The 14,245-nt window shown below is 40.5% G+C and overlaps 1 protein-coding gene across 4 annotated transcripts in view; it reads left to right on the top strand.

Annotated features, from left to right (window-relative positions):
- LOC126164211 (NAD-dependent protein deacetylase sirtuin-1) overlaps positions 1–14,245 on the top strand; it is a 67,906-nt gene that overhangs the window by 13,900 nt on the left and 39,761 nt on the right. For all 4 annotated transcript variants that reach the window (XM_049920221.1, XM_049920220.1, XM_049920224.1 and 1 more), the window contains 3 exons: positions 1,672–1,835; positions 6,040–6,284; positions 9,598–9,791. In XM_049920221.1, the coding sequence (XP_049776178.1) occupies positions 1,672–1,835; positions 6,040–6,284; positions 9,598–9,791 (603 nt within the window). The remainder of the gene's footprint in view (positions 1–1,671; positions 1,836–6,039; positions 6,285–9,597; positions 9,792–14,245) is intronic.

Below are 14,245 nucleotides of genomic sequence, written 5' to 3'. Positions count from 1 at the left end.
AACAGCCGCATTCAACAGTCCACCGATCAGAGAACTTTTCGACACTTTCGCTGACCAAGTTTTAAAAGACAAAAAGAAAACACTGTGGTAATTCTTGAAGAGCGTTTTAAATGGTTTTGTGGAAAATTTCAAAGAACTTGTGCAATGATCTGTACTTGTATTAACAATAACAATGTAACATGTCATTAAAATTCTCTTTTTGTAATCACACCTGCATTTCTTCCTGCCAGATTGTGATGATATTAACAGTGGACATGGTGAGCATTTAAAACAGAACACTTCACTGGCAGGGCAAACGTACAAATGGAAATTGAATTCTGACATCTTAGATGATCATTATTAGATGGTAAAAATAGTTCCAGACATCAAATGCTTTAAGACATATCTTTTCTTGTCAGATATAGACATATCTGTACTCCACTTACTGGTGTGAGGAGCATAACACAGGATACTTCATGTTGTGCCTTGTATTAGGCTTTCTTCCCATTCCATTTGTGTACCAAATGAGGAAGAATGATTACTTAAATGTTTATCCACCCTGTTAAATCTAACATGTCCGTGTGACCCATATGAGTGCAATACATAGTGTGCTGTAAAATATCCTTAGATTCCACACTTAATTCCTGTGCCTGGAACATTGTAAATAGGGTTTTGTGGTTGTAAACTTATGCATTCTCCCTATTATCTAACCAGTGAGCTGAAACCAGCCAACTGCTTTACCTATATTTATTGCAGTTCGTATCCATTTTGTTAGACCCAGATATTTGTGTGAGTCAACTGTTTCCATTGATGATGTAAACATATCATACTACTTTTTTTTTCTTTTTGTGAAGTGCACAATTTCATATTTTGGAATATTTAAGGCAAGCTGCCAACCTTGGCACCATTTAAAAATTGTATTAAAATCTGATTGAAAATTTGTGCAACCTTTTTTTTTTTTTTTTCAGATAGTACTCCAGTATAGACAACTGTGTCATCTGAAAAAAATATGAGGTTACTGTTAATATTGTCTGCCATGTCATTAACATAAAACATGAACAGCAAGCCTCCCTAAACATTTCCCTGGGGCACATCTGAAGTTACTTCCACGCACATTTATTACACTCTGTCCAAGAAAATGTGGCGCTTCTTCCTTGCCGAGAAATCCTCAGCCAGTCCCAAAGTTCGTTTCGTACTGCAGTCGACAGACGGCTGAAAGCTCCTGAATACCAGAACAGTAAGATAATGGAGGTCGACTCTTCCTCAGTTTCTCTGTAGTTGTAAATTATTAAAATTTATTGTGACAGATTACAGTAGATCAAATTCTGCCATCATGTAAATACATATTAGCAGTGGCTGTTAGTTGACCCAGTCCTAGTGTTAAGCGGAGAGACTGATGTCGTTCACCCGGTGTCCCAAGTGAAAACACATCTCACTTTGACACAGATTCTTGGAGGCAAAAAAACATTAAGTTCACTGCTTCCGAGGTGCCGTGTATGTCCTGATTTTTCTTGTTGCTTTACTTTCCTGCTGACTTGGTTCCCACAAAAAACCTGGCCAGATATTTCTTGCATAACTGGATTGTAATTAAGGCATATTTAAACTGGCACCTGATGATGTGTTAGATAGTATTACATGTTTCTGTAACTACTAAATTTGCCTGTTTTATTTTATTTTACTTTATTTTTACAGGAGGAAGAGACAATTACGTGGACCAAGTGATGAAAATGAAGTAGAAGGAGAAGAGGAAGATGACTGTGATGATGATAAAGATGAAATCTCGTCTACTGTTAGCAATCTTTCTAACTTGAGTGGTCTTTCTGATTTAAGTGGACAAGAGTGGAAACCAATAGCAGGTTGGTTTATGCTATTACATTTGTAATCTCTTGTTCATTACCTACAATGTTAGAGACGACTCAAGCGCAATCCAGTGTGTACATTGCTGTTTACGTCCTGCTCTAGTAGGAATTGTATCTCGAAACCCAGTGACAAAAATAAATTGACGTCTCACCAATAATAAGGGAACTGTCATGTCTCCACTTAATGAATAGGTAAAGAACATACTTCAGAAAAGTAGTATTTTCTGATTTTTGAAGTATCACTTTTATATATATTAAAAGAAAGATGATGAGACTTACCAAACAAAAGTGCTGGCAGGTCGATAGACACACAAACAAGCAAACACAAACATACACACAAAATTCTAGCTTTCGCAACCAACGGTTGCCTCGTCAGGAAAGAGGGAAGGAGAGGGAAAGACAAAAGGATTTGGGTTTTAAGGGAGAGGGTAAGGAGTCATTCCAATCCCGGGAGCTGAAAGACTTACCTTAGGGGGAAAAAGGACAGGTATACACTCGCGCGCACACACACACACACATATCCATCCGCATATACACAGACACAAGCAGACATTTGTAAAGGCAAAGAGTTTGGGCAGAGATGTCAGTCGGGGCGGAAGTACAGAGGCAAAGATGATGTTGAAAGACAGGTGAGGTATGAGCGGCAGCAAATTGAAATTAGAAATTAGCGGAGATTGAGGCCTGGCGGATAGCGAGAAGAGAGGATATGCTGAAGGGCAAGTTCCCATCTCCGGAGTTCTGACAGGTTGGTGTTAGTGGGAAGTATCCAGATAACCCGGACGGTGTAACACTGCCAAGATGTGCTGGCCGTGCACCAAGGCATGTTTAGCCACAGGGTGATCCTCATTAGCAACAAACACTGTCTGCCTGTGTCCATTCATGCGAATGGACAGTTTGTTGCTGGTCATTCCCACATAGAACGCTTCACAGTGTAGGCAGGTCAGTTGGTAAATCACGTGGGTGCTTTCACACGTGGCTCTGCCTTTGATCGTGTACACTTTCCGGGTTACAGGACTGGAATAGGTGGTGGTGGGAGGGTGCATGGGACAGGTTTTACACCGGGGGCGGTTACAGGGGTAGGAGCCAGAGGGTAGGGAAGGTGGTTTGGGGATTTCATAGGGATGAACTAAGAGGTTACGAAGGTTAGATGGACGGCGGAAAGACACTCTTGGTGGAGTGGGGAGGATTTCATGAAGGATGGATCTCATTTCAGGGCAGGATTTGAGGATATATATATATATATATATATATATATATATATATATAATAGAGGGAAACATTCCACGTGGGAAAAATATGGTTGCGAAAGCAGATTTTGTGTGTATGTTTGTGTTTGTTTGTGTGTCTATCGACCTGCCAGCGCTTTTGTTTGGTAAGTCTCATCATATATATATATATATATATATATATATATATATATATATATATATATATATATATATATATATATATACACACACACACCAACCAGAAAGTACAAAAACCGCGTAAGGCAAAGGTCCCGAGTTCGAGTCTCAGTCCGGCACGCAATTTTAATCTGCCAGGAAGTTTCATATCAGCGCACACTCCACTGCAGAGTGAAAATATCATCCCCCAGGCTGTGGCTAAGCCACGTCTCCGCAATATCTTTTCTTTCAGGAGTGCTAGGTTCGCAGGAGAGCTTCTGTAAAGTTTGGAAGGTAGGAGACGAGGTACCCACAGAAGTAAAGCTGTGAGGATGGGGTGTGAGTCGTGCTTGGGTAGCTCAGTTGGTAGGGCACTTCCCTGCGAAAGGCAAAGGTCCCGAGTTTGAGTCTCAGTCCGGCACGCAGTTTTAATCTGCCAGGAAGTTTCATATCAGTGCACACTCCACTGCAGAGTGAAAATATCATTCTAATGTAAGATCTCTTAATGCTATACACATACAAATATACGGGCTGAGTGTTGATGTGGCTGACCCCTACAGAATTGGAACCACAAGAATTCAGTGATTTTTGGAAGAAAGTGATTTTGGTGATTCGTGTAATTGTGCAGACTGTGAAATTGCGAGCAATAGTTCATTGAGTGGTGAAAAGGATAGTATTTTATGTTACCAGAAAACTGGAAGTGTGCTACTGTGAGCGGTGACGAGAGAAAAGTGTTGGTGCACTGAGGGAGTGTGCTGTAAACTGTTTGGAAGTGATTTGTCAAGACTGGGACAATGTAGCTAGTCATTCTAAAAGTACACTGTGATATCCAAAATAAAAGCAACAGTTCTAAGGTGTTAGGGACAAAATTCTACAGTACTTAAAAACTTGTAAATTAATTTTTGATTGCACCATTTTTTGAGCCAGTTGCAAGAGTAACAAACTCTTATTCTGCAAAATCGTTGGCTATCAACTCAAGCACTGAAACATGCCGGTTTACTGTAACAATTGACAAATTAAAGGCGCACATTTCTCTATGCATCTTTGTGTAACAGACACAAAAACCACCTACATGAGACAAATGGTCAAAAAGAAATATTATTGTGACTGCAATATTTGCTGAAACAATGGCACGGAGAATGTTTGAAGCTATCTCCTAGTATTTGCACTTTGCTGTCAATTCACCAAGAAAATGAAGAAGAAACTGAAAAAGGTTAGACCATACATTTCACAACTGTTCCCCAAATTTGAAAAGGTATGTGTTCCTGCCAAATGCCTGATGAAGCATAGGGGCAAACTTTTGTATGTTTAATATAATCCATCAAAGCCAGACTGGGCATAAGGATATATAAAGTATGCTATCCAGAGAATGGGTAATGTTATAATCTGAAGATAGGTACTGGAAACGTGAAGTAAGTGGTGATGTGGCTGTCAGATTTCCAGTAAGTGAAAAGATTCTGGAAGACTTTGTTTGGAATATGAAGTACTCTTTACATGGAGAAGTGCTACAGCTCTCCAACTTGTTCTGAGAATTGCTAGAGAGCAGCACTCGTGCAGTCAGGACTGTAATACCGACAGGAAAAAGTGTGCCACTCGTGTTCTGTGGAACTAACCTAAAGAAGGGGAAATGTTCACATCATCAAACAATATTCTTGCAGTGGTATGGTCTAATAGGAAAAATGTTCATCTCCTGTGAATGCTACAACATGCACCACAGTATTTACAGGTAAATAAACATGAAAAAACAAAGCTAAGATGTCATTGTTTTATCAATTAACGCTGAGGAATGTGTGAAGTTGACAATATGTGACCAGTTTCTGCCCTCATATCAACTTATGAGAAGAGGTTTTTAGGAGTGAAAGAAGGTACAGTTCTATATCCTGGACATAGAAATTATAAATGCAATCGTAATTTATGACATACTAAACGCAGCATCCAAGAGGATGATGTCAGCAACATTCTGGCTCATTGCGGCAAAGTGAGTGTAACTCTCCATGTCTACACTTTTAAGAGATGACCGCGGAGAGCAGAAAAACCATTATGGCTTCAAGAGAGAAACTGGGAACATTTTCTATCAAAAATAATTCCAGATCAGAAGAAAACTGTTCCCTCTAGAAGTTGCAAAGTTTGTTATGATTGAGAGCATCATGTGGTAACCTGTTTTTGATGTAACATGTCTAAAGTTGTCCATTTAAACCAGTGTTCTACATGTATCCTACACAACTACACTGTGTGAATATTTATGACATAATGAGAAACGATTCTTGGTGTACCACAAACAGTGGAGCTGTGTGTGAATGATTGTGGTGCTATAAGTCTTTAGAATGAGTGGATGATGTTTCCTAAATAATAAAGTGAATCTGAAAAACAAAAATATACAGTGAAAATAACTGTAATCACACGGGAAGACACACAAGGCCATTGATCCTTTGGAAGTGAACTACCTGCTGGAGTTAGTATGTTGTTCAGGAAATTTGATTTCCAATGCAGATGACGCACTTTTTGCAACCTGACGAATCACACAATTTTGCCTACACTGTGACTTACATGCTCTGTGATGTGGTTAATTTCATCACAGTACTATTGCCTGAGATGCAAGACTTTGGATAGACACGCATTAGTATCTGCTGAGGGTAACCGACAATTGTGCTATTTAGTGTACTGAAACCTCCAGTGCCCAACAAAACAGTTTTTCCCTTGCTGCCTGTATTTTTTTAGTAAGAAGTTCAGTTGCAAAACTAGAAGTATTTTTTTTCTGTGTGATTCATCATTGTTTCTATTTTAGAACTTGCTTACACAGTTCTTTTGTGTTCTAGGTACGATGAGCTGGGTTCAGAAGCAGATGCTTACTGGAGTGAATCCACGTTGTATTCTTAACCAGATAGTAGGTGACGGAGTTCCTGTATCAGAGCAAATGGATGATTTGAGCCTTTGGAAGATTATAGTTAATTTTCTCAGTGAAATACCGAGGAGACAAAAATTACGCCATATAAATACTTTAACAGATGTTGTTCGCTTGTTGAGGGGTGCCAGGAAAGTCATTATTCTTACTGGAGCAGGGGTAAGTATTCTAATTCTGCTTATTAGCTGATTGATAAATATTACATATTGTTAATAACTTGCAATTTGAAAGTCAGTATGTAATTTACAATGATATAGAACACAAGAAGGCAAGGAAAAATTTTAGCAGCCCAGAGATGCCTTAAAAATGTGTTTTACGCTAATGGGTCATTCCATGTCAGTTCAACCAGGGGCTCCAGCTCATAGTCTCAGATTTGACTGAAATTCAGTACACTAATTCTACCATGTGTGGAACACTCGTGTATAAAGTATTAGTTTCCCCTGCCAATTAGTTCCAGAATTATGACTTGTGACAGAAGGTGGCGTAACCCGGAAATTGCAACCCGCATCTGGCAATCTATCTTCAGACCCAACTTCAGGTCTTAATAAATTTGGAACTATTCCACACAGTCCAGTGAAATTATTACAACCCAGTAACATCCATTTAGAGAACACACTCCACGAATCAAAACACCAACAAAATATTTCTGATTTTCTTAAGGAAAATAAAAACTTCCAAAATGTGATTCAAAAAAATGTAATACGTTAAAAGGTACATATTGTAGGTGCCCTCTATGCCAAATATAATTCACTCAAAAAGGGTATAAATTTTTTTGTGGTAAGCTTAATGTGGCTTAAACACACACAGAACTCATCTTGCCCATATCAGTCACAAAAACTGAGTTACATGCACATGCAAATACAAAAATTTGAAAAATTACCTGAAAATCATGGATTTTCTAAATGTGGTAGCACAAAAGGGCAAGTGGTATCCAAGCCAAATTTCACACATTGCATTAGTAGACCATAATGATATATATCTCAAAATTTCAGCATGTTATTGCAAGACATTTGTGAACAATGAAAGTTGGCAGATGTTTTTGGTGATGTGGCCATTGTTCCACAACACAATTTTGTAAAAACATATCTGCCTCTTCTTATCCTCTACCACAACTGTGTAATCACTAAGCAACAATATACAGACAGATTAACACAACCTGTCATTAATGTTTACTGCACCTTAACTGCTAAAAACCAGTCGATTGTGCTTCGAACAGAAGTTCTCTCACACTTTAGCTACTGTACTCTGTACATTGAGTGACAAATCGTACTGTCTTCCTGACACTGTGGTAGGAACTGGAACTGTCATAAGAATGTGTTCAAAAGGAATCCAACACCTGTCTACCAAACGTGGCCAATGAAATGATCTTGTTGGTGCCATGAAGTTCACAAATACATCACCTTCTGCTTCACAGCACACTGCAACACATCCTAAGTACCATTTGTCATCATAAACAGCAATAACATAGCAACCTGGTTGTATGTTGCTGCTTTTGCTTCTGAATCCTGAGTCACATACACTGTGAAGACACATGTTGTGCATGAACCTATAGTTATAACCGGACAGTCTGCTCATCTGCACATTGTCAGAGCCCACTGGAGAGAAGTGATGATGGCTCCTTGTGCCTGCAACAGTTTTAACGTGTTCTAGTCTGCTTTTTAGCAACTCTTCGACTGATTTCACCTCATCTTTCGAAACATAGAATGATTGTATGCCAGAGATATTTTTCTGTACCCAGGTAAATAGCTGAAGAGGTGTTAGAATGTGACCTTCTGTAGGGTGCTGCAGACTAGCTCGTGATGCCGTGCGCTTAATGGTAGCACCGATACCATCACATACATCTTTACTATTACTTGTTGCGAGAAAATTCCATTCTGCGTGAATCTGAAAATCGTGATAATGCGTGCATAAATTTTTGAGATTTTTACAGTTTTTGTACTGACTAGCTGCCCCATCACTGAAGTATTTCACAAAATGCATGCGAGGCAGCTTGTTTTTCACATATGCCGTGACAGTGCGATTGTGGGCATGAACTGCAGTGGCATCATGAATTAAACAATCTCTAAAAACGCACAGGTTCATGACAGACACGTCACCTGATTCACCTCTATAGTAAACCGCAAATGGGTGGAGAGTTGCTTGACTGTTGTCCCAATGATATCCTTGGATGGCATCTTTAACTATAAATGCATAATTTTCAGAAAAGTCTAGTATTACTATAATTTCATCTTGTTTCAAATCATTCTTACGAAACTGGAGATAAGCCAATTGTGCTGTTGCTGTGAAGCTGTGTGTGATCAGTTTGTCCGTTTTTTGACATCACATTTCAACAAAATCTTCCACTCACTGTACTGTGCTCTATTTCAAGACGTATGTGCGATCCATGTGTGTCCATCGTTTATAAGAAACAAGTTCATCATCGCCATCCATAAGGAGTTCACCATACAGTTTGTTGCTCATGTGTTCTGCAAGATTTGCCTTACCAGGACACTTTTCACACCTGTGTATCATGCACTGGTAGGAACTGATGTCACACACTAGCAGCTTCATTGCACCTTTGTAATCCAGACCAGAATCCTTTATAGCAGCAAACATCAGCTTAGCATTTTGATGGGTCTCACATACACAAACATTGTGTGTGCCCCTTGCACTTACAGGCACAACCCATTTTGACCGAAGATTGAAAAAAAAGGTGATAAACCTACTTTGGTATTGGGATACTTTTCCTTGAATTCTACATATAGTTCTGATATGTTGCATAGCAACAGTCTTTTTTGCATCTGTACACATACATTTCCCATTTTCACCGTTACTTAGTCTTTTTTTCCAGGCATTATTCGGCTGTAGTCATTATTTTCATAAAACTCCGACACTAGCACCTTTATTTCTGAACTCAATTGCTTACCCTGAGCCTGCTGAAGTTGTGGAAGCCCCCCTTGGGTTGCTTTTATTTTCCTAGCTTGCTTTACCATATATGTAGAAACATTGAATTCCTTTGCAGTGTAGTCAATAGACCAGCTGGAAGGTGCAAGGGTAAGAATAGCTACTTTTTTCTGGCGTGTGGATATGGCACATTTTTCTTTCAAATAATGCACAATTTTGTCCAAATCAGAGCATTTCTGGCATGATTTCTGTTCCTTTGGAACAGATAGTTCTTCCTCTTCCACCATTAGTGTGTCAGCTATTTTGTGTTTTAATTCCATTTGAGCTTCTTGTAGTTTTCTTCTACCATAGCTGGGCCTGTGTCTTTTCCCAACTGTGTGGTGGGCATCAATCTGTCATAATGTTAATTTGTTTGCTTCATGGCAACTTTTTCATTGTTTTTCTTTAACTAGTGTATAATTAGAATGTAATGACTCTATATAACAAGTGTTTCATTGATTTTAAATGAAATGTAAGAAACTCAGTAAATGAGAAATGTAACTTTTTCATGTGTTTATTATAGTAAAATATATATTCATGTTGCTTATAGGTTTCTGTATCATGCGGAATCCCAGATTTTAGAAGTCGTGATGGTATTTATGCAAGACTTTCAGTTGACTTTCCTGACCTGCCAGATCCCCAGGCAATGTTTGACATAGCATATTTCAGTCAAGACCCTCGCCCCTTTTACAAATTTGCTCGTGAAATATATCCAGGACAGTTCAAACCTTCTCCATGTCACAGGTAAGAAATGCCTAGTTTACCTGTAGGAATTAACAGTCTCTCTCTCTCTCTCTCTCTCTCTCTCTCTCTCTGTGTGTGTGTGTGTGTGTGTGTGTGTGTGTGTGTGTGTGTGTGTGTGTAGGAAGAGGGGGGGTGTAAGGTAGGGGGCGGGTGTCGGAGAAAGGGGGGAGATGCATGCAGATCATACGATTCAGAATGCTGTTTGGCGCCATTTTGTAAGTGAGTAGCAGTAGATGGTTGCACATAAAATATATTCAAGAAGATACCACAATTATGTCAATAATAATTTTTGTAAAACTTTTTGTTTGGTTGCTCCACGATTTAGGTACTCGTATGTTGATGGATCACATTCGTGGTGTAGGAACAGCTCGAATATAAATAATCAAAAGAGTTAAGGTAACAGCTCACTGTGTCATTGGGTGTAGACCTAGCGGGTACAGAAAAAAATACATTGTACCTGAGGGCAGCTTGAGTCAGTTGTTGTCATTTACCATTAACTACAGTCTGCTTATTTCTGCAGGCAGATTCATCTGCAGAACCCACTGTGGTCATCTGTACCCATCCTGCCCACTTACAAACCTTAAATTCCAAATTTGGAAAGTAATTTTCTAGATTAACCATTCCAAGCAAAGTCTTCTATAATACATATGGTAAGAGAGAACCAGACAGATCAGCCCTCCCAAATGTTAATCTTTTCTTTCTATCAACTATAAATAGCTGTGGTTCTGTAATATGTAATGTTCTTCATGACATTCTCGAAATGTAATTATTTCAGTTTATTTTTATACAAATTAAAATTGCCATTGTTTAGCCATTGCGTGAGGAGAGGGTCCCCATAACCGTAATAAATACCTTCTAGTCTCTCTCTTTTTATATCGTTTTCCAGATAATATAACCAAGCATTTTCACCTCCTGAACAGCAAATGGATAATATATCAATCACAGTCTGTATTTCAAAGGGGGCTGCTCCACTGATCTGCCATTTATGGCAGACACTTGATGTTGTCAGTTATAATATTCTATTACAAAAGTTATGGTTTTATGTATTACATGGTTCAACACATGCATTGGCAAATTTTTTTGCGCAAGGGTGTTGAAGTGGTTTCCAGAGGGACACTACTGTATTAGCATAGTAACAAATCACAATGGACATTCTGTAGTTTGATCTTGTGCCTGTGATGAGGTAGTATTGCTTCTTCTACAGAATTACTATTGTCAACTCAGAAAAATAGAGATAGTTATAAGTTAAATTTATGTCACAGAGACAGCTATAAATTATATTTACGTGTAAGTTAAGTAGTTTGGCACAAATGCTTGTCTCTGACATGTTTTGTCAAAGCAAAGAGCACATCATTCATCCAGTTTTACTGTTAAAATTACTTCACCTTGGTCTACGTAATACAAGAAATAATAGATCAGGTAACATGTTCCACTTTCCTGAGTGTACATTTTAATGACAATTTCAACAGGAATGCATAAAGTAGACCTGTAAAGGTGTTTACCATGATACTAACTGCCAACTTGGATCACGTAATAACTGCCAACTTGGATCACATAAAAATTAGTAAAGTAATTTGTGTCTCATATTTTCCTTAATTGTTGTCATTTATTATAATTTTTAGGGATAACTCCTCACTTGGGAAAATTCACTATGCAAAAGAAAGTAACTAGAATTATGAGGCCCACACATATACAACTTCTTGGGATCTGTTAGAGTTAGGAATATTAGTGCCGGCATTACAGTGAATTTATTTACTAGTTTGAGGGTAATAGATAGCCGGCCTTGGTGGCAGAGCGGTTCTAGGCGCTTCAGTCCGGAACCGCGCGACTGCTACAGTCGCAGGTTCGAATCCTGCCTCTGGCATGGATGTGTGAGCACTATGGGACTCAATCTGAGGTCATCAGTCTCCCACAACTTAGAACTACTTAAACCTAACTAACCTAATAGTTAGGTTTAAGTAGTTCTAAGTTGTGGGAGACTGATGACCTCAGCTGTTGAGTCCCATAGTGCTCAGAGTCATTTGAACCGTTTGGTAATATCCAGTACTAAGGGATGGATGACGTGCATTGGCTGTTGCATGCAACTTGACAGGAAGGAGTGAACTACACAGTAGTAAGACTCCCTGACACTCAGCCTGTAGAAATAAAATGTAACTCACACACAGGGGTGAAGCTTGAAAGTTTTCTCTCTTTGTTGACTCCTTGACTGTTTAAAAGATTTCTGGTATAAAAGGAAAAAGATTGATTCCTACTTGCCAGATATATGACATTGAATAATTGCAGGCACAACAAAAAGACTGTTACACATTTAGCCTTTGGTCAAAGCCTTCTTCAGAAAAGGAAACACACACACACACACACACACACACACACACACACACACAGTCATTCACACAAGCAAGCACACCTCACACTCACATGATCGCCATCCCCTGCATCTCCACCGCCATTGATCGAATGTGACTGCAGCAGTCTGGAGGGAGGAGAAGGGCTAACAGGGTGTGTATGAGAGGCAAGGGGCTAGAACAAGGCATTACAAGACTGCCAATAGGTGCAGGTCAGGAGTCTGTGGGGCAGTGAGGTAGCAAGGTGGGAAAACAAGGGGGAGGGGAAGAGAAAAGATGGGTGGGTGTATTGGGAGAGGGTGGCACACAAAGAGGGTGAGGGGGCATCAATAGGAAGGAGGTGATAGGACAGAGGGGGTGAAAACTGTTGAGTGAAGCATGTGGGGACAGTAGTTTACCTAATGTGTTTTAAGGGTAACTCTCATCTGCGCAGTTAAGAAAAGCTGGTGATGGAGGGGACGATCCAGATTGCCCGCGTTGTGGAGCAACCATTGAAGTCGAGCATGCTATGTTCAGCTGCAGGTTGTGTTCAGCTACATGTTGTGACAAAGGGTGGTCTGCTTTGCTCTTGGCCACAATTTGGTTGGTGGCCATAATGTAAAAGGATTGCAGCTTAGCTGGTACAGGACATGGCTGCTCTCACAAGTGGCCCAGCCTCTGATGGGATAGGGTAAGCCTGTCACAGGACAGGAATAGGAAGTGCTGAGTGAGTGGATTGGGCAGGTCTTGCTCCTGGGTCTTCTACAGGGATAGATCCCGCTGGCAAGGGAAGTGGCATAGGGATGGGTTAGGACCTCTTTAGGAGGGGCAAGAAGGATCTTGTGTAGGATGTCCCTCATTTCAGGACACAACGATAGATAATCAAAGCCCTGACAAAGGATGTGATTCAGTTGTTCCAATTCGGGGTGGTATTGTGTGATGAAGGGCACATAACCTCTGTAGCTCATTCTTGGAGTGATGGGAGTATTGGTGGTGTTTGGGGAAATGATATGGGAGATCTAAGTCTGGGGAACAATACCTGTCTTCGAAGGCCGTGGTGACACCCTCAGCGTACTGGGCAACTGCAGATACATCATCCCAGGCTTGCGAGGCTGTACGGGATAGATTTTTTGGCGTGAAAGGTATGAAAGCGATTGAAATGCGGTACGGTCGATGGTGGAAAGGTGGGCATTAGTGGCAAGACCGTGGGCGTGAGGGATGTTGGTATACAGCGAAGTGGCATCTGCACTGATGAGTAGAGACCCAGGAGGTAAAGAGGTGGGAATGGTGGAAAGTCAGTGAAGGAAGTGGTTGGTGTCTTTGATGCAAGAGGCTTGAGTACAGGCAATTGGTTGGAGATGTTGGTCAATGAGGGGTGAAATTCTTTCATTGAGGGCACAATCCAGCTACAGTGAGGGTGCAGGACTGTTAGGTTTGCAGATTTTGGGTAGCTTGTAGAAGGTGAGTGAAGAAGGTTTCATAGGGTTGAGGGGGGAAATGGATTCAGGAGAGAGGTTCTGGGAAGGGCCTAAGGCCTTAAGCAGGGATTGGATGTTTAAGTTGGACTTCTGGGATGAGATCACTTTGGCAGAGTTTGTAGGCAGAGGAGTCAGATAACTGGCAGAGACCCTCTGCCAGATAGTTGTTGTGGTTCATTTCTATTGAGGTTGTGTGTGGCTGTTCTTTCTTCTGCTGAAAGTTTGGTGTTCTTAGGAAGAGAGTTGGGAAGGATGATGTGGCCAAGTTAGAAATCAGGACTTCCTGGAAGATAACCAGGGATGGGCGGGTGGGTAGGTAGGTAGGTAATTGGTATGAAGGGGGGGGGGGGATCACGGTTGGATTGTGGTATGAACTGGAAGAGGCAGGTTCAGTGTTTCGGCTCTGGATTTAATGGAAAGATCAGCAAGGCAAGGTCTCAATGCTATGAGGGGTTCACGAGGAGGAACACAGTGGGTAGGATAGGGGTTGGATAGTGGTGCCCTGAGTCAGCAATAGGACATCAGCAGGTTGGATAATGCATGGAGGTGGTGGCTGGAATGCTTCTCCAGGTGCTGGATAATCCCTGGCTCCTCCATATGCTGAAGAATCCCTTGCGTTCTGGTCCAAGCTGCAGGAGATGGCAGTCATGTG

This window comes from Schistocerca cancellata, chromosome 1, assembly GCF_023864275.1.
Source record: "Schistocerca cancellata isolate TAMUIC-IGC-003103 chromosome 1, iqSchCanc2.1, whole genome shotgun sequence".
Lineage (NCBI taxonomy): Eukaryota > Metazoa > Arthropoda > Insecta > Orthoptera > Acrididae > Schistocerca > Schistocerca cancellata.
Note: the sequence above shows the minus strand (reverse complement) of the source record. Positions and strands in the feature narration are given on the sequence as shown.